We start from the raw sequence: 21,237 nt of genomic DNA, 5'->3' as shown, positions 1-21,237 counted from the left end.
TTTGCGAACCAAGGACCTCTACGGGACAAGCATTGACACCGCCACCAGCCGTTATGAGGAAACGCTAAAGTTTATTCACAACACACGGCCTGAAATCGCGGTAGTGTATGTCACATCAGTATTGCCGCGGGCCCGTAATCGCCGACGAGGTTCCGGAAATATGCGGAGAGCGGATAAATTCAATCAACGTGCCATCAAGTTAAATTGTCGACTCATGCAACTCTCCGCTCAAAGCCGAAATGTGTTCTACATTTGTAACTGCGTGGAGGCCTTCCACGCGACCAGGGTCGTAGCCGCTTATGGGGTCAAGCCGAGTTTTGGAGGCGTTTCGGTGCTCGTCTGGAATATCTTCAATCTTCTGCCCAGTTCCTGACGGCACCGCTCGGCCCCGTAGCAGGATCACCTCACAGCCTCCATGAAACACAGCACCTCAAAAGCTTCCAGCTGTTTTGAGGTCACAAAAAAGCCATTGATGATGCCATTGCATCTGCAGGAACAGATTTCTCGACCATCCCGGAAGCAGATCGCCTGATCAACCAAGGACGAACACTTGGCTTGAAAGGCCACCGTCGGAGGATTCCCCTGAAAAATACCTCACGCAATCCAACACAAAGATTTCCAGACTCCCGTCCTTGGTTGATCAGAAACCAAGGGGCACAGGGGCATATGGTTGTTTTTTCTTCTGCTTTTCGAATCAATTAGCATTAAGCGATAACATATTGAGTAATATTCTAAATTGATCAACACCACAACTTAAATAAATAAATTAAAAAAAAATCCCCTGTGCCCCTTGGTTTTTAATGGCTGTTGGCTTCTGTCATATTTATAACGAGCCCCTCATTCCCCTTCCCTTGTTTGCTTAATTGCTTAGCGAGGGCCTCGGTTCTGGCAGCCTTTACGCCATAGGAAGCATAAGAGGGTTCTCACGCAGCTTCCACCCTCTTCGTTCGATGACGTTCTACGTCACACCTGCGGTAACTCAGGGCGTTCCACGTCCGCCGCTTATGAACGCGGGTGGCGCTGATGAACATTCTCAAGGTTAGGTTACTTGTAAAACATAAATATCCTCGAAAGCAGAAGATTTGACAGCCGTCGCCGTGGCTAAAGGGTAGAGCACCGGACGCATAATTCGGAGGTCGTGGGTTCGGATCCCACCGGCGTCATATGGTTGTTTTTGCTTCTGCTTTTCTAATCAATTAGCATTAAACGATAACATATTGAGCAATATTCTAAATTGATCAACACCACAAATTAAATAAATAAATTTAAAAAAAATCCCCTGTGCCCCTGGGTTTTTGTGGCTGTTGGCTTCTGTCATATTTATAACGAGCCCCTCATTCCCCTTCCTATATATATATATATATATAATTAAGCAAACAAGGGAAGGGGAATGAGATGCTCGTTATAAATACGACAGAAGCCAACAGCCACAGAAACCAAGGGGCACAGGGGAATTTTTTTATTATTATTGTTATTTTATTAACTTGTGGTGTTGATCAATTTAGAATATTGCTGAATATGTTATCGCTTAATGATAATAGATTAGAAAAGCAGAAGAAAAAACAACCACATGCCGCCGGTGGGATCCGAACCCACGACCTCCGAATTACGCGTCCGGTGCTCTACCTCTGAGCTACGGCGACGGCTGTCAAATCTTCTGCTTTCGGGGGTATTTATGTTTACAAGTAACCTAACCTTGAGAGTGTTCATCAGCGCCACCCACGTTCATAAGCGGCGGACGTGGAACGTCCTGAGTTACCGCAGGTGTGACGTAGAACGTCATCGAACGAAGAGGGTGGAAGCTGCGTGAGAACCCTCTTATGCTTCCTATGGCGTCAAGGCTGCCAGAACCGAGGTCCTCGCTAAGCAATTAAGCAAACAAGGGAAGGGGATTGAGGGGCTCGTTATAAATACGACAGAAGCCAACAGCCACAGAAACCAAGGGGCACAGGGGACTTTTTTTTATTATAATTTTTTTAACTTGTGGTGTTGATCAATTTAGAATATTGCTGAATATGTTATCGCTTAAGGATAATAGATTAGAAAAGCAGAAGAAAAAACAACCACATGCCGCCGGTGGGATCCGAACCCACGACCTCCGAATTACGCGTCCGGTGCTCTACCTCTGAGCTACGGCGACGGCTGTCAAATCTTCTGCTTTCGGGGGTATTTATGTTTACAAGTAACCTAACCTTGAGAGTGTTCATCAGCGCCACCTACGTTCATAAGCGGCGGACGTGGAACGTCCTGAGTTACCGCAGGTGTGACGTAGAACGTCATCGAACGAAGAGGGTGAAAGCTGCGTGAGAACCCTCTTATGCTTCCTATGGCGTCAAGGCTGCCAGAACCGAGGCCCTCGCTAAGCAATTAAGCAAACAAGGGAAGGGGAATGAGGGCCTCGTTATAAATACGACAGAAGCCAACAGCCACAGAAACCAAGGGGCACGGGGGACTTTTTTTATTATTTTTTTAACTTGTGGTGTTGATCAATTTAGAATATTGCTGAATATGTTATCGCTTAATGATAATAGATTAGAACAGCAGAAGAAAAAACAACCACATGCCGCCGGTGGGATCCGAACCCACGACCTCCGAATTACGCGTCCGGTGCTCTACCTCTGAGCTACGGCGACGGCTGTCAAATCTGCTTTCGGGGGTATTTATGTTTACCAGTAACCTAACCTTGAGAGTGTTCATCAACGCCACCGGCGGCATGTGGTTGTTTTTTCTTCTGCTTTTCTAATCTATTATCATTAAGCGATAACATATTCAGCAATATTCTAAATTGATCAACACCAGAAGTTAAAAAATAATAAAAAAAGTCCCCTGTGCCCCTTGGTTTCTATGGTGTTGGCTTCTGTCGTATTTATAACGAGCCCCTCATTCCCCTTCCCTTGTTTGCTTAATTGCTTATCGAGGGCCTCGGTTCTGGCAGCCTTGACGCCATAGGAACCATAAGAGGGTTCTCAGGCAGCTTGCACCCTCTTCGTTCGATGACGTTCTACGTCACACCTGCGGTAACTCAGGACGTTCCACGTCCGCCGCTTATGAACGTGGATGGCGCTGATGAACACTCTCAAGGTTAGGTTACTTGTAAACATAAATACCCCCGAAAGCAGAAGATTTGACAGCCGTCGCCGTAGCTCAGAGGTAGAGCACCGGACGCGTAATTCGGAGGTGTTGGGTTCGGATCCCACGGGCGGCATGTGGTTGTTTTTTCTTCTGCTTTTCTAATCTATTATCATTAAGCGATAACATATACAGCAATATTCTAAATTGATCAACACCACAAGTTAAAAAAATACTAATAAAAAAAAGGTCCCCTGTGCCCCTTGGTTTCTGTGGCTGTTGGCTTCTGTCGTATTTATAACGAGCCCCTCATCCCCTTCCCTTGTTTGCTTAATTGCTTAGCGAGGGCCTCGGTTCTGGCAGCCTTGACGCCATAGGAAGCATAAGAGGGTTCTCACGCAGCTTCCACCCTCTTCGTTCGATGACGTTCTACGTCACACCTGCGGTAACTGAGGACGTTCCACGTCCGCCGCTTATGAACGTGGGTGGCGCTGATGAACACTCTCAAGGTTAGGTTACTTGTAAACATAAATACCCCCGAAAGCAGAAGATTTGACAGCCGTCGCCGTAGCTCAGAGGTAGAGCACCGGACGCGTAATTCGGAGGTCGTGGGTTCGGATCCCACCGGCGGCATGTGGTTGTTTTTTCTTCTGGTTTTCTAATCTATTATCATTAAGCGATAACATATTCAGCAATATTCTAAATTTATAAACACCACAAGTTAAAAAAATAATAATAAAAAAAGTCCCGTGTGCCCCTTGGTTTCTGTGGCTGTTGGCTTCTGTCGTATATATATATATATATATATATACGACAGAAGCCAACAGCCACAGAAACCAAGGGGCACATATATATATATATATATATATATATATATATATATATATATCGAATACCCTCATGGCCCTGCGGGCATTATTGAGGGGAGTGGAACAAACACAGATAACAAAAAATAAATACAATCACGGGTTACAGGACTACATTTTGTTCACTGCACTGACTTATTGCAAATTTCAACAATTCATGGAAGCCCAGACGAAGAAGAAAAAAAACGAGAAAAGAGAACAAAAACCAACAAAAACAAAACTACAGATCAAGAACACAGAGATCATGTCCCACTACTAACCGAAGGGCACTCATGTCATGAGCAAGAAACGCAGGCACTCAACTTTTTCTTAAAATGCTCGAGATCGTAGGTGAGGGCCACATCTGCTGGCAAGTGATTCGACTAGTATGATGTAGTTGGAATGAAAGAATTTTGGCGAGCAGTAGTGTGACAAGGTGGAACGCCCACTTTGCGTGGATGGTCAATGCGCGATGAAACATACGTGGGTGGAATAAGCAAAGCGTTTTTCAAAACATGATTGAAATTGTAGATCTTAAGAAAAAGACAGAGTCCTGAAATTTTTCGGCGCAGTGAAAGTAATGGTAGTGACAATGTGCTTTTCATTTCTGTGACACTTGATGTACGGCCATAGTCGTGAAGGATAAAATGAGCGGCACGGTTCTGAACAGCTTCCAAAACAGATATAAGTGACTTAGCATGAGGATCCCATATCGACGCGGCGTATTCAAGCTTCGAAAGAACCAGTGTTTTATAAAGAAGGAGTTTGACTGAAGTGGGTGCATTAGAAAAGTTTCTTTTTATGTAACCGAGCATGCGGTTAGCGTTTCCAAAAATGTAGGTGATATGCTGGTTCCAGGATTAGTTTCAAGTGAGATGTACACCGAAATATTTATACGAGGTAACCGGGGCTAACGAAGCACTGTTGATGCTGTAAGAGGCTGGTGGCGAGACGCCTTCACGTGAAAAGCGCATGGCTTTGCATTTTGTATTTAATGCACCAGTCAGCAATACAGTTAAGATCAGCTTGCAATAAGTTGACATCATTAGTGTTTTTAATTTCACGGTACAGTATGCAATCATCTGCAAAAAGTTTGATCGAGGATTTTATATTGTTAGCCAGATCATTAATGTACACAAGGAATAACAAGGGTCCGAGTACCGATTCTTGTGGTACCCCAGACGTAACCGGCATAGAAGAGGATTGAAGACCGTTAACGTAGACAAACTGCGAGCGATTAGTTAAAAAACAACGAATCCATACTAGAACATTTGGGTCGATATGAAGACGAGGAAGCTTATACAACAGAAGACTATGGAACACTTTATCGAAAGCCCTGCAAAAATCTAAAAAAATGACGTTGACCTCTGAACCTTCATCAAGAATCAAATGAATTTCGTTGCTGCAGGATAACTGTGTTTCACAGGAAAACTGCTTCCTGAAACCATGTTGTGTAGGTGTGAAAAACGAAAATGATTCAAGAAAACTAGCTAACTGAGAAAAAATTATATGCTCCATGATTTTACAGGAAATGGAAGTTAATGAGATTGGAAGATAATTAATTAAGGGGTGAATGCCTGTCTCCAGTTTTATGGAGTGGAATCACTTTAGCCAGTTTCCATTCGTGTGGTATATCTTCTGTTTGAAGCGATTGTTCACATATCTTCAGTAAAAAAATTACGAAGTACACTTTAGTATTCTTCAGGACTTTGGTGTTAATGTTATCAGGCCCACAAGAAGAGGAGATTTTCAAATTGTTAATTATGTTAATAATTCCCTGATAACTAAACCTGACAGGGTCCATTGGATAGCTTATGTTACATGCATAGTCTCTAATATCAGTAATGTCAGTTGCGGTACTTGAAAACGCTGCACTAAAGGTCTCATTAAAGATGCCAGCGACGTCAGCGCTTGGAATAGGGTGTGATGAGAGTCAACGAGAGAGAGAAGTGACTGGTCTCGTTGATTGACACTACTCCAAATTTTTTTGGGGTTGCTCGTTAGAAGCGTCAGCAACGTCACATTAATGTAGTAGTTCTTCGATTCCTTCAAAGACTTCTTATAACTGTTAACAGTTTTTGGAGTGCTGACCAGTGCTCACGCTTTCCAGAAGACTTAGCTTTGCGGAAAAGCCTCCTTTTATTGTTTGCCAGACGTTTTAATGAGCAGTTGTACCATAGACACTGCCAGTTGGTTAAAAGCTTTTTTCGAGGAATATACAAGTGGACCAGCTCGCAAAGGTTGTTTCTGAAAGAGGTGCCAATTTGTATTTACAGATCTTTCGTTGAAGTTTGCCAGAAATTCGTCAAGGAAGTCTTCAAGTGCTTTATTGATCGCAGTGTAATTTCCCTTAGCATAATCATATATTAGTTTTACATTGTTATACGACGTTCGAGCAGGGAAGTTCCACATGACATGTAATAAAGAATGATCGCTTATACCTGATAAGTAGGTAATATTAGATACAGCATCAGGGGCTGTTGTTAGCAGCAAGTCTAATACATTGGATGCTGAAGATGTGACCCTTGTAGGCTGCGTTATTACCTGAGTTAAGCAAAAGTCTGAACAAACATTTAAAAAATTAAACAATTCTGACGTAGAGTTGGTAGTGGAATACGGAAAGCTAGACCAGGGAATCTTAGGGAAATTAAAATCACCAAATAAAAAAACAGGAAAATTCGGAAATTTGGCACACACAGCGCTTAGCGTGTCATGAAGTTCACTGGAAAAACCAATCCCAGTTGAAGGCGAACGGTAGCGTGCACAAAGTACAAGTTTTTGATATTCAGTCGTGATCAGAACACATAAAAACTCCAGTGTCGTAGGAATATCAATGTAAAGGCTTTCAAGATGATCTGAGACGGCGAGCAGAACACCGCCACCCCGTGCGAGTGCGTGATCACGGCGAAATATGGAGTACCGCTTTTCGCTAGCGAGGATTTCCGTGCTTTTAACACAACCATTCAGCCGTGTTTCCGTTAAGACAATAATGTCGCCCGATGTGGTATCGGCGGCACAGGAAAGGTCATCACGATTTCGCACAACACTGCGTATATTGGTGAAATTTAAAGCACTGAAATTCCAGAGATCGGCTGCGCACGCGGACGAAAGCGCCCAGCCAGCTATCTCGAATCATCAGAACCGCCCGCGGCACTAGAATCAACACGTAAAGTAGTAGCATACACGCTAGTTTGTTCACAAACTTTATCACTTTCAGCACAATAGGTGTAGCATTTCTTGTTTAAGAATAACAGCAGTACGTGCCTCAGTTTAAAGCGCGTGTTAGGCGCAGTTTCCTTCGCAAATTCTGCCAGTTTTTTTCTAGCATGCCTTGTAGATGGACTAAAATCTTCAGACATAGAAACCTCTGAATCTTTCAGTTTAGACTGAGCGTTTAAAAGCATTTGCTTTGTTTTGTAGTTGGAAAATTTTACCATTATTGGCCGCGTTTTGGTAGGGTCTGCAATGCCGATTCGGTGGGCCCGGGCGATATCAGAACTAGAAATGGTAATTGACATTTCTTGCTGTATTGCATTCACAATTTTTTCTTCTGATTGCAACCATGTTTCAGTGGCTCCGGCGCCTTCAGATATACCAAAAAATAAGAGGTTATCTCTACGGGATCTATCTTCGAGGTCATTCATTCGGGCCCTTAATGAGTAATTTTCTTTGGCGAGGCATTCAGCAGTTGCTTTGAGAGCATTCAGGTCCTGACGGAAGGATTCAAAACCCGCAAGTTTGGTCTCAACAGTGGTAAGCCTGTTTGAAATATCGGTAACCTTCACGTCTTGTTCCTCTTGATTGCATGTAATAGTTTTAAATGAGTTCAATATTTCGACCTTCCCCTGTTCAATGCTTGTTGAGCGGATTTTTAGATCCTCCAGAAGGGCGAGTATGGCACCGCTGTCAGATTCGGGCGTCGGGTTCTGAGTGTTGCTACGAGTGCTATGGCCAGGGCAAGGGTTTAATTCAACGTCTCCGGACAAGAGCAATTTGAGCACACAATAACACTGGCATACATTTTCCAACAGCACTTATGGGCAAGGGAGCATAATGAGGCAGACATCATTTGAACGCTTGGATGAAACTGGACTAACCTGAAGGATAAAAAAACGAAAGACATTGGTGAACCACATTGTGTCGCTGCTCCCATGCCCACTGACGGGGTGGCGACGGTGCATCGGTGTATGTATAGTGGAAAAAACCGCGCAAACTAAGACAGAAAACACAGAAAAGAGGGGAGACACTACAAGCGCTGTAGTGTATGTATAGGTCGCGAGAGTATGAATTTTCTTGACTGCTTAAAAGAGTATATAACAAAGTATACGCTTCGTTAAAGGACAGGTATTTATTTGACTCGATTTTTCGGTCGGAGGACCAATATTTTTCAAGAGATTTGTCTTCGCTGGTATTTCCCCTTTTAAAGGGGTTGGATACAGAACAAGTCTGAGCGAGAAAGAGAGTGCAGAAATAATTGGACAGAAATAAAAATATAGAAGTAAACATACACAAAGAAGCACGCATAGGAAAAAGGAGAGTGGGGCCCACACGAAACAATGGAGAGTGCGCAGAACGTGCAAGGATTCTGGAAATACAATACCCAGATGGGACCGCTGCTTTGTTAAGCACCGCATGCTTGCTTACTGAAAGGTGTGTCGAGCGGAGCTGAGGTGGTCGACAGGGTGCGTGGCTGTGCAGCTACCTTCGTGGAAGAATGCGGGAGCTTGTCACTCCTATTGGCCGCGCGGGCAGGGGCGGGGGGGGGGGGGGGGGGGCGATAATGTTGGTCCAACGAAAGAGGCAGAAGGGAAAAGAAGAAAGAACCTAAAGTAGCACTTTTCTTCGCATTCAGCAATGGTGAACCAGCTGCTGGTTTATTCCCAGAAGCTATATGATCAGAAAAAAATGAAATGGGGGGGCGGGGGGGGCTGGAACCCAGGGAAGGTACCCGAAGGAATGTTACCAGTGTTAAAGAGGTAAGCTTATGAAATACCAATGACAAAAAAAGGAGATACCTATCTGGCCTTCGCGATATATATATATATATATATATATATATATATATATATATATATATATATATATATTGTAGAGGTAGAGCACCGGACGCGTAATTCGGAGGTCGTGGGTTCGGATCCCACCGGCGGCATGTGGTTGTTTTTTCTTCTGCTTTTCTATCAATTAGCTTTAAGCGATAACATATTCAGTAATATTCTAAATTGATCAACACCACAAAATAAATATATTAAAAAAATCCCCTGTGCCCCTTGGTTTCTGTGGTTGTTGGCTTCTGTCATATATATATATATATATATATATATATATATATATATATATTGCCACGTATCATTGTAGTGTTCGTTCACGCTCAAGACTGCAGGAAAGGGTTGTTATCACTTTTGTTCGTGACGCGAGAAGCGACCGGACTAATCTCGATTGTTCACAGCCATGAACAGCTGCATCTACTTGTTTCTAGATTACTCTAGATGATCCCGACCTGTTATCTCGAAGTTTCTTTGCCGGCTTCAAATTGAACAATGCCGCGAGCGGCGGGCATTCGTAGTTCGACGATTGACAAGCATGCTTGTTGCTTACGCCGCCACCGAGTGATTCAGTTATTTTGCGGGCGCAAGTCAGCCCAAATAAAGAGCTTCGTTTGCAAGTCTTTCTGGTGTCTTCCTGACCGCTGGACTGCCGTCACTACAACGTGACAATATATATATATATATATATATATATATATATATATATATATATATATATATAACCAGAGGAGTAGCCCTTTATTATGCTAAGAAGACTAGTTATCGAATATGATAAATACTATGGAACTCACACACTGCAACAAAGCGGCCTAAATTTCACAGAGTTCCACCACTGGCTTCAAGATTAATATTTACTAAATATCAGAGTGTGCAATCTCGTGCTGAACCACGCAGGCGTGCACACCTCCCTTCTTACTACTAAGGACTAAGTCTGACCGATTAAGCTTTATATATGTAATTATTTATAACCACTTTAAAATCAACTTATCTGAGTACTGTGTAAATTCTCCAGACCAACGCTCCAGACGCAGGTACAATATATACATACAGCATCCAGTCACCCTGAATGACGCCGTCATGTATAGTTTTCTTTACCAAGGGCGATTAAAGAATGGAACGAACTACCAAATACAGTTGTCATAATATTCCTCTGTCAGTGCTTTTACTACTGGTTTCGAGGTCCTTATCTTCTCAGATATGAATGTTTCTTAGCATGATTTGGTGTTTCTGATGCCCTTAATCGGAATGAATTTTTTTTCTTTGTTCACTGCCTGTCACTTTTTATAGATACTGCCACTGTACCGCATTCTCGCAGGCTTTGTATCTTTTCTCTGTTGTATTTTATAACTGCTCCTGCAAGGGCTGTTCCTTGGGCTGAGACTATAAGTAAACAAATAAACAAATGCTGAATTCCAATGGCAGATCGAGACCGCTCCGTGGGATCGCGTACGGAGCGCGTCGGAGCGCGTAGCTTCGTTACCTCCCATTTTACGATTGGAATACGAGTGCTCCCCCGGGAGGGCGACGCCAGCGCCGCAGCGGCGAGCCGCGAAACTAGGCGCGCCGCCGGAGCGGACGCCCTGCTAGCTTCGTTGGCTTCGTGTTCAAGTGCGACAGGAGTTGCGCGAGGCGCGATCTCCGCGTTGACAGACGCCGTCTCGGCGAAACAAAAAGGAGGTAGTACGAAGGCCGTAATGTAAAACCAAAACCAAAGCGTATGTACAGGATGGTCCACTCTCCGTGAACACGCGAGTATGCGGCCGCGGTCTTCGGAGAGCCAGTGAGCCTGTCCCTGCCGTTCACGAAAGAAGTGGCGGACGACGCGCAGGCAAGTCGCTCGCTGCTCGATTTTCCGGCCTTGCGACTGCGAGACGCAAGCCGCTGAGCCAATCAGCGAGACAGTCGAGCTTTCGGCAACGACGCCGCCCGCGGACACGCCGAGCGACGAACTGCGCTGCCCCCGGCCAACGTTTCTCCCTGGCTGCCGTAGTCGTCGCTAAGCCTGTTTTTCATCGATGCCGCAGCTGAGGGCGCTTCGGAACTGGCCAGCGCTGTAGTAAAGGTGCTACCAGCGTCAACGTTTTACTGTGTTCCTCGTCTCATAATAAAATAAAGACATGATCGATTTCTGCGACGCCTCCAACAGCGGAGCTAGCAGACAGGCCAGCTGCACTGGCCATCGGGAAGAAATTTGCTTGTATCGCAGTTATCACTTCTACCAGCAACTCGGTATTGGCCAACGATCCTCAAAAATGATTAATTTTTTACATTCATCTACTCCAGGGCTTGTTATGAACGCGAACAAAGAATATGCCTGCCGGCGGCAGGCATACAGGCCGGCAGCTTCACGCTCGCTGTCCGTTTCAGACGAATATTCACTGCTGGACTCTGAGCTTTCAGTGCCCGAGTCGGAACTGTCCCTTCCATGAGGCAAAATTAGTGCCGCACGGTTCGAAGCAAGATCATTGCCGTCCACTGTTGACTGGAAAGTGCCCGGCTGTCCTGGCTCGCCCGGCTCGCCACGTAGCGACGACAGGAACGAAGCGGCTGCTGCTGGTCGCGACAGGAAGCAGACGCGGGGGAAAAGAAAACGTCACGCGAGGTTCCGGTCAAATCCGCCGATTTCGGCGGATCAAGTTTTGCTGCTCCACGGAGCGATCCGGGATTTACGCCTGATCCCGATCTGCCATTGGAATATACAACTCGCGCTCCCATTTTACCATTGGAATACGACTGATCCAAAACGAGCAGAAAAACTTGATCCCGATCTGCCATTGGAATTCAACAAAAGCTTCAATATGATGTGAAGCCAGTCATGTTGCGACCAGGAAGTGAGGCCAACATTATGTATTAAATAAATTAGTTAATGCATAGAAATAAAAAAAAAACGAAAAAGTCAACACATGCTAAACCGACTTTCTCGAAGCTGCCTTTCCACTAAACGAGCAGTGCCTGCACTCTTGATTTAGTACCAAAACACCGAAGACGCAGGGCGACAAACAAATTTGTAGCCTTTCATCGACTTTTTCCGCCATTTTCGCTGTCTAAAAGAATAAAATTACTCTTAGACACAGAAAAGTCTTTGAACACTGCGACTACAAAGGGAAGCGAAAAACGCCGTGAGTTGCTGTATCTGCGGAGCGTTGTGCTCAAACATGAAACGCGTGTTTAGCCTGAGCGGTATTCCCCTACAACACATACCTGAGCCCAATTATTTACTTCGTTTATTGTCTTCAGCTCTTTCGGAGAAAAAAACGAACCCACACCATTCTTAATATGTCGTTCATCGGCGTGAGATGAAAAATGAAATTAAAGCTCTCAGTCGGTTGATGTAGAATCTCGTGAAGTCCATCATTCTTTTTTCTTGTTTTCAAAAAGTAACTTATTTTATTTATTTAATGATACTGCGATCTTTTACAAGACCTTCGCAGGGTGGGCACACAATAGAGAAATACATCAATTCTGGAAACAACAAAACGGTCTCAGGTACAAGCAAACAATTCAAAAACAATTGATCAACAATATAAGATCAAGAACACAATTGCCAAAAGTACAAACGATACACAGAAATGTAGCGGTACGACATTATAAAAAAGTTAAAGGTGGCTTTCAAACCTTGTTAGTGAAGTTTGGGTTACTGCATCATTAGTCAGATTATTCCAGTCTGTAATCGTTCCGGGGAAAAAGGAGTACTTAAGGGTGTTAATTCGTGCATTTAATGGTGTTAATGTAAAATCATGGCGTTGTCTTGTGTTGTACCCTGAGGAGAACGATATAATATTGGATGTGTCAATATTGTACTGACCTTTGATTAACTGAAAAAAGAATTTCAGAACTTAGTTTCTAAACACGAGATATCACTACCAATCTGTCCAGCTGGAATTTTAAATGCAACCTGCATGACTTAAGTGGCACAAAAGTTCCTCTGGGCGCTTAAAACTTAAGCTACAAAGTCAGGTGCACAATCGTAAACACCGTGGCGTAGAGCAATAAGCTCTAAAAGTACTTCCTCGAAGCAAGACGCCAATACAAATGGTAGTGACCAGATAATTAATCAGCATCACTGTATCAAGCGCTATAAAATGGTCTGCAGGGATCTTGCGTGGTTAAAATGGCAGCTGTGATGCTGAATTACTTTCAAAAATAGAATACACAGGGCAACCACAGCACTAGAAAGAACTGGACAGCACAGCGCGTTGTGCCGTCTTCTTTTTCTGGCACTATGGGGCGCTGTGCTTGCTATTGTTAAAAACTTCAGGGGGGAGGGGGGGGGCACTTTGTTGACCTAAAGTTCGGTGAGGCGAAAGCCTTTAGCGCGGTGTTTCTGCTTGTGTCACTGATGTGTGGTTAAGATGTTAAGTGCAGAATTGTTTGTGAATCTTAAATGCTTGAGACACTGGAGGACGTTTGGCAGGCATCCGTCTGATTCGACGCCTTTCTGCAAACACTCTCCAGCGTCCTAGACAAGGAAACCACATAGGCGTCGGCAGGAGGTAGCGTTGCCCTTAGCACGCTCGGCTGCGAAACGGAAGGATGGGGGTTCGAATCGCATCGTGCAAAACTGTTTTTTTTTCTGTTCTGACTAGAAAAGCGTGACACCTCTGCTGACAACCTTCTGCTGCCAACCTTCTGTCGACAATGATGAGCCATTAAAGGCTTTGCCTTAAAAGAACTACCAACTCCCCAAATTTGCGCCTTAACACAGCCGAATTACTGTAATCGCAGTGTACAAGGGAGGCATGTAATTCACGCACCAGGAAATGCGGCGGAAAAGATTCTTATATTACGCGACCGAAGGATTGTAATAGATGGGGAGTAAAAATTCGTTTTGAGAAACAGTTCTTCCGCAGAAATGAGTGGTTTTTTGATCGGCACAAAAGCGAGTGCAAATAGGAATTTTGTTTTATTACGAAATGCGTTCCCGAAAAACTTGGGCTGATGACAATTTTTGCAAGAAGAACCCCGATTTGTGCCCGAATCTCAAACAAAAAAATATCGCCCCGTTTTTATCACTCGAATTCTTCAAAAAGTAAAACTTAGGAACCAAGGGCCTATATAAAGTGCATTAAAAAACCTCCAAAATTGGGGGCAGATGTTAATGTTGCAACTTTCCGCTAGCGCTATAATATCGCATCATTTTTTCTTCGATTCAAAGAATTTAATTTCCCCCGCAAATGCGCCGAAGACATGCCTTTTGGTGGCTGCATATCCGTGTGCTTCGATGTGTGACATAACGGACATGCAAGCACCCCAACAACTGTGTTGTTAAGTTTCCTGCGCCTTTTACATGCTTATATGCAAATCGTCGGTTGTCATGGTGAGAGTGGTACGCTTATTGTTTGCTGAGCTTTCCTCACCGGCACCGTATATAAAAGAGCAGTTCCAGACAGAGGCATCTGGGTCCATGCACTGACCCTTTCGATTGTTTTGTGGATGAAGATTTGTGTTTAAAAGTTAGGAATAGCTTTAAAGTTTCGTGTAAATGGCACGCTTGCGTAATTAAAGAGAATCGTCTTGAACTCAATGTGCCACGTGGTACAAATGACCTTAAGCGAAAAATAATATTTGTTCTGAACTGCATTGGCGTTCAGCAGTCTTGATATTTTTCAAGAGGCCCCCTTTCGTTTGTTTTAAATGGCTGAGTTAGTGGCAACGAGTTTTCCCCAAGACTGCGCACATTTCTGCTATATATGTTTCGTACACTGATGAAACCTTTGTAGCCTTTTTCTTTCCTCTGGTTCGCGGTAGCCAACCGGAAGGTAAATCAATTCGCTATCTTTTCAGTGTCTATTCCCTTTGTTTTTTTTTATCAAAACGCGCAATGAGATTTTGAAGAAAATCCTCGCATAAGCGATGGAACCTGCTAGCTCTCAGTGACCGGCCTGTCCCTTGTATACCTGCGCTGAAACTGATATCTCGGTCACAATCAAAGACTTTGCTCTTCTCCGTTATCCCTAACGCACTTCGCGCAAGATTATTTGAAGCCAGAAATTCAGCTGAGTCCAATGAAGCTGCGGATAATATTAGTATACTGCGCATCGGAAAATTCCACTAAAAGGGCAAATCAGGAATGCTTTTCTAAAAGCCGTGATCGCAATTTTTGGGGAATATAACATTGTTTATGGTGCTAAGAAGACAAACTGATACTGTTAGGAAGAGGAACCAGTTTATTTGAGAAAATAACACACAGCGCTTCAGTTAAATAAAGAAAAGAAGAACTGATTAATCTTAACTAAGCGTGTGCAGCACCAAAATTGCGTTCCACGGGGTACACATTGCAGGGAAAAAAAAACAAAAACAATTACTTCTTTCCTCATGGTAATGCAGAGCACTTGCGAAGACCTAAGTCTATGTTAGTGCCATGCAGAGATAGCCCTTCATCTTCATTTTTTTGCGTTGGTAGTTTGTGTGCCTTGCCTAAATTGGGGCTCCAATGCTACCTTCTGGAGCTTACTTTCTCGCTGAAAGACTTGTAAGAAAGGGATACCTTTTGGGAATATACAAAACTGTTTTTTTTATGCTTTCTTTAGGTAGCCGAGAGAAATTTTCCCCGGTTAATCCTCTTGAGTATGAGCAATAAAAAGTTTGTAATCCTTAATCCTGCCTTGTGTTAGGAAGGAAGCCTCAGTTAACAAAAAGGACAATGTTTTGTTGCTGTTTACAGTTTTATGACGAAAATATATTTTTCCGTAAAATACAAACAGATGGTCGAGAATTCATCAGGGTAAGCGTAAGGCTCGCTCCAACTTAATCGTGCGCTAACAGCCGTGCGCATTACATAAAAACAAATGAAGTGCGTCTCACTGTCTAGACTGATTTGAAGCTGTCAGTATTGGATTTATTACCCTCTAAAAAAAAAACTTGGCGCCTTTACTGCTCCACGCACATGCAAGCTTTAGCGAAGCGCAATGTACAAGTCTTTGGTGCCGATTCAGAGTACTGTCGCTATAATTAGTGCTGCCGAAGGCTGATATTGACGATGGTCAAAAATCGTTCGAAACAATGTCTGCTTACTTCCTTCGACAGGGTCTAGCCCTTTTCAAGAGAAAATTGATAATACGGCTAGGTAACTACGGCATCAAAGAAATACGTTTTGCTGCATTCTTCATACACGGTTAGCAATGCAGGAGTAAAAGCGGAAAAAGTCCTGAGAATATGCCAGAGGAATGTCCATGAAATCGCGGCAGAAACATGGAAAATTTCAGATATTTGGGAAGCACATTTTTTACGCTCCTTTTTTTTTGCGATCTGGGACTCACGTGGTAGGATCTCTATAGGCAAGACGCACTAACTCTTTTTAGACTATTGCATAGCTCTAGCCATAAAGCCCGCAGCGGTGGTCGCCGTTATCTTGAGCGTCGTTGCCGAAGTACCAGTCTCGCATGGTGCCGTGGGAACTCCAAAAATTCTTGAGCAGCTGCTTCTCCACTGCCGACGGCTTGAACTGGCTGGTGGTCTTAAAGGTGGTAAAATCCGGACAGATGCCACTCGGGACGCCTTTCGCGCACGGGCAACTCATTGGTATAGCCGCCAGAGGACCGAAGGCGAGAGAAGGACATCCGAGGCAACGGAGATCTGACTGCATCTCCTGGAGCGCTGCGCACATTTCGTGGAAAGCTTCCTCGAGCTTGCTCACAGCGCATACAGCTGCGTGAGCCTTCCGCTTCCAGTAGTCGCGTTCCATTACAACCTCTTCAAGATCCCACTCTATTTTAGTGGCGTAGGTGTCGTCCCTCCGGAGGCGGCCTGCTCGATCGCTGAATGCAGATCTGGCAGATGCTCCAATCACGAATGGTCGCTGCTGCATCTGCGCTGCTATCCGCTTCTTGTACCGGCTGGGAGGGGGGTCCTTGGTTGTTGTTTGGCGTGCGGCTGTTCGCATAGATTCATATGCGTGTTCTTTGGCCGAAGCACTCACCTTCAGGGACCTTCGCCGGCCTTTAGGCCTAATGAATCGTTTTAAGACGTTCTGTACGAGTGGAAGCCCGGGCGGTCGTTTGGAAGGAGATTGTTTCTTTCCTGGGGTGTCTTGCAAGTACACACAATCAGTTGTACGTCGGTCCGGTGAACACCAGCGGTAACGCACACTTCCTTCGTGAGCAGTGCCTTCCTTATCAGCATCTAAGGGCAAGTTTGCAGAGGAAACGGAGAAGGATGCCCTCTTCCACAGCATAGCAGAGCGTCGGTCTCTCACATAAAAACACTGGTGTCACAGGTGCACTTCTTACAATGAACACTGCACGTGCCTCGGCAACTTGCGTCCGAAACTTCCCAACACTGGCGGGCAGCAGCGAGGCGGACCGCGCACTACGCACACTCGCGGCTCTGCCGGACTAGGCCGGTAAAACAAAGGGCTCGGCTGTGTAACGTTCGCGCAGCATCGGCACACATCGCAGCTCCAGCATTTTACGGCGAAACCAGGACTGCAAGGTGGTGAAAAGGCTAGGGTTCAGCCAATCCCCTTAGGGCCGTTGTTTCTTCGTCTCTCGGCTTGAGCTGTCTGGTTTCACGCGCAGTAAACACCGTAACCGCCACTGGCGCGTTTTCATTGGGCCGCACTTTCGTGGCAAAACAACCAAACTCGCGCAACACACTTCCGAGGCGACGCTCACGCGTAGAAAAGAAATTAGCAAAGCGTGCGGGCACAAAACGTGAAGTGTGAAAGGAAGAAAACACAATAAGAGGAAGACAATGCCTCGCGCACAGAGCGTGCTGTTGTCAGCAGTCGCAAAAAAAAATAAACTTCTCTGGCGCCTTCCTAGTCCTCCCACGACACCAGAAAACGGAAAGAGGATGTGCTGTGGAAGGCCCTTTCTTACGCGTTATAAAATTCGCGACATGCCTGCAGAGGAGCCACATTGCTCTGGCACTGCTTGTCTCAGCCCAAGCACAGCAAAGTGTCGCAGACAGTGCACAGATTATTTTGCAGTAGCTTGAGCCCTATCAAGGCACAATGATTGCCAAGGTAGGTACCTAAGCTTCATTAGATCAAACGTCCTCAACGTAATTTGCTCAGAAATGTAATTTTGTTTAATGATATGTATTCAACACATGCTTTTAATGATATTATTAATCAAATTATATGATTAATCGAATCTAACAGTGACTTCTCTCCTCCCGCATGTCTAATGTTTTCTTCACAGAAAGAAAAGCGACTTCATGTAAAGAGCTTATATCAATTGGAGAGTGTCGTATTCATAGCGACCGAACTATTGGGAACTGAAGAAATTACCAGCTGTAAAGAAAAAAAATAGCAAAGAATATGCAATTGGAATACTGACGCAAATTTGTTGCGTATTCGTGATTTTTTCACACCTGTGGCACTTTTATGTGGGATGATCATTCTTGTGTGTTACATTGAGCTTTGAGAGAGGGATAGGTTACCGTTCTTCAATTTTCCAGGTCCTGGTCGCTTCTCTTTTCTCTCTCGCCTTCGCTGAGGGCCCCTACGGTCCTCAAGGCAACTTCTACGGAGGCTACAGGGGCCCGCTCATCGCTGCAGCCGCTACACCAGGCGTCTCCACAGCTGAGCCATTTTACGTACGTTGAGTCTGGATACCGAGCAGCTGATTTATAGCCTAGAAATGAGGGCTCTTAGGCCGCGTAGTGATTTCAGCCACGTAGTGATCTTCACTGCAATTTACGAAGAACTTTCGTCAAGTTCCACAGCTGTTAAATGCTGTATTCAAGCGTCGTTTTGTTAAATGACGACGTTTAGTCAGCTCGGTAATGCAAATTAATGCACCAGTCATGCCTGCTCCGTTCGTTTCACCCTTCTTTCTTATTATTATGCGAAGAATTAACTTCTGAAAGAAACTAAATGGCAAATATGTGTAGGCCAAAACGGCCGTTAAATTTTTGCAATGCGATCTGATATCGTCTCCTTGTTGGAAGCTTCCAGTTTAGCGAAAAATCGGTTACGGGCTAATTATTTATGACAGCTCCTCTCGTGCTTAGATAAGGAATTACAAGAATTTTGCTGTCTATTGTAACTATGAGTGGGCTATCAGGTACCTTAGTATGGTGAGCCCTGTTGCGGAAGTTAGAACGCCTTCGATAGCAAGCCGATGCGTCAGTAGCTTGTTTTATTCACTCCCAACAATTGTGGACATAGTCATTTTTCGATGGGAAAGAGTTTATGAACGCTGCTTTTTATATATGTTGTTTTCACTACAACAATCAACTATACCCGCAGATCTCCCGGCAACTCGCTAGCATCTTTTGTCCTATTATCGTTCTTGCGATCGTCAGATGCATTCCCCCTTGGTTTTCTATGGCATTAATTGCTGCTTGCGAGCGCTGGAAAAACTTGAAAGCATTTTGCTAAACATCGGAAAAATAGACCATTACCGTCGATACCTCTAAAACACTGATTTACGATTTTCAATTATTAAAAAAGTTCGTTATAGAATGTTGGACATGCGGGTTACCAACACGGCAAACGAGGTAATGGTTGTTAACAGGGAATTTTTATTCCTCACACGTCATCTGCAGCCACCGCAGCCGTACAGCTTCGGTTACGACAATGTCGACGAGTACGGCACGCAGTCTTACCACAAGGAAAAGGGAGACTCGAATAACGTGAAGACCGGGTCGTACGGCTACCGGGACGCCTACGGCATCTACCGGCGGGTCACCTACGTGGCCGACGCCAATGGATTCCGGGCCACTGTCGACACCAACGAGCCGGGCACCGCCCCCGGTTACAGCGCCGACGCCACCTACAACGCCAGACCAGTCCGCGCTCCGGTTGTGGCCAAGTCCGCGTCGTCTCCTGTACCTGCCTACCTTTCACCGGCCGCTTACGGTCAAGGACCGTGGTCGGGCTGAGCGCTGATTTTGAAGTGTACGAAAAGAAGACAGTCAAAAAGTGCAGGCATGCATTACAAAAATAAACATCGCATAGTAACGCCAGCGTCTCACTTTCTAGTTGTGTTTCTTCGAACTGGTGAATACCGATGGGCATATGCTTCTTTGAAACATAAGTTGCAAGATGACACTTTGAAGCGGAGCATTGAACAGCAGAATAGTACAGACAGATTGCTTAATGCGCACAATATGGTGAAGACAGTGAGCTTAGGAAGCAGTATTCTAGAAGAAAAGTCAGCCAAGACTTACTCCCACGCTTTTCACCCTCCGAAAGGGTGCAGCGGTAATGATTTTTGTAGTCCACCTCTTGTTGCGTAGCAGCATGAGTGCACCCCTTCTTAGCGTAACCGGGGCTGTACGTTGGAAGTGGGAGAACTTGAAAAGTGCTAATTTACTTATCAGTGTGTACTCCGTGACGTCCCATCTGGGCAATATACGTTCATCACATAGTATGCTGACCGCAACGAAGTTTTTTCAGCAAAAAGTGACTCTCACAACTATCAGTTTAAAGCAGCCATACTTTCTGCCGTCATCTCGGAGGAGATAGCTGGGATAGCTGTCCCGCTCCCCATCTGTCATTTATTAAAGGTGCCTGTTACCTGAGCGGGGCCAGGCATCCTCGCAGAAAACGAGATATACACTCTCGGAAGCACGCTAGCTGTTATCCCGGATTTTCTAGATAGCATTATCAGTGCCAGCCGCTAGGCGTAAAAGTTCTATGTTACAGCATTTCTGAAGTAAGTCTCCTGTGCCGCTATCGAAGCTAAGGTATGCGTAATTCCAGCACTTCACTCCGCTAGCTTTATGATTATCAAATTCACTGCAGAGAGCTAAGAAAACGACACGACGAGGAGCGTTGGAGACTGCTTCTTTTTAACCAGGGCATCAGTTTTCTTTGATGTAACGACGAATGCGACGAAAAGATTTAGAAGGACGCCCTGCGGAACACTGAAAGCAGTTAGAAATTAGTAGTTCAATTCAATTCAATTTAATTCAATTTATTCTCCAGTAATACACTGGAACGTTCTCCGGGCTAAAAGGACCGACTGGGCCTTGACTGAGTCCCGCAGACGTTTACAGAGCAGCGACAGGCAGTACATACGGAGAAATACTATACAATACAAAAGTTAAACAGAGTATACACATATAAAAAGTACATACATATACACAAAGCACACAAAAGAGGACACTTATACAGAGTTATATAACTACAAAATGCGAGGAAGAAGGCAATTACAATTTACTAAAGTATTCGTGTAGCTTTTTACGCGAAAAGTTATTCATATCTTTATGGCGATTTAATATAACAGGTAGATTGTGCTTTATGGACTGCAATTTATAATTGGTGCGAAAATGAGGAACGAGCCAAGGGTCGGTGTTACGGGTAGCAACATTGTGTTCGTGGCGTG

General features: G+C 44.6%; 1 protein-coding gene across 1 annotated transcript; it reads left to right on the top strand.

Moving 5' to 3' along the window:
• Positions 1 to 17,912: 17,912 nt before the first annotated feature.
• On the top strand, positions 17,913 to 19,789 carry LOC149344987 (cuticle protein 10.9-like). Its single transcript, XM_089542704.1, has 3 exons — positions 17,913 to 17,924; positions 18,362 to 18,499; positions 19,454 to 19,789. The coding sequence occupies exons 1-3, from the start codon at positions 17,913 to 17,915 to the stop codon at positions 19,787 to 19,789; spliced, it is 486 nt and encodes a 161-aa protein (XP_089398830.1).
• The last annotated feature ends 1,448 nt before the right edge of the window (positions 19,790 to 21,237 follow it).

This window comes from Amblyomma mixtum, chromosome 5 (genome assembly GCF_055824585.1).
Source record: "Amblyomma mixtum isolate Tamu chromosome 5, ASM5582458v1, whole genome shotgun sequence".
In the NCBI taxonomy this organism is placed as follows: domain Eukaryota; kingdom Metazoa; phylum Arthropoda; class Arachnida; order Ixodida; family Ixodidae; genus Amblyomma; species Amblyomma mixtum.
Note: the sequence above shows the minus strand (reverse complement) of the source record. Positions and strands in the feature narration are given on the sequence as shown.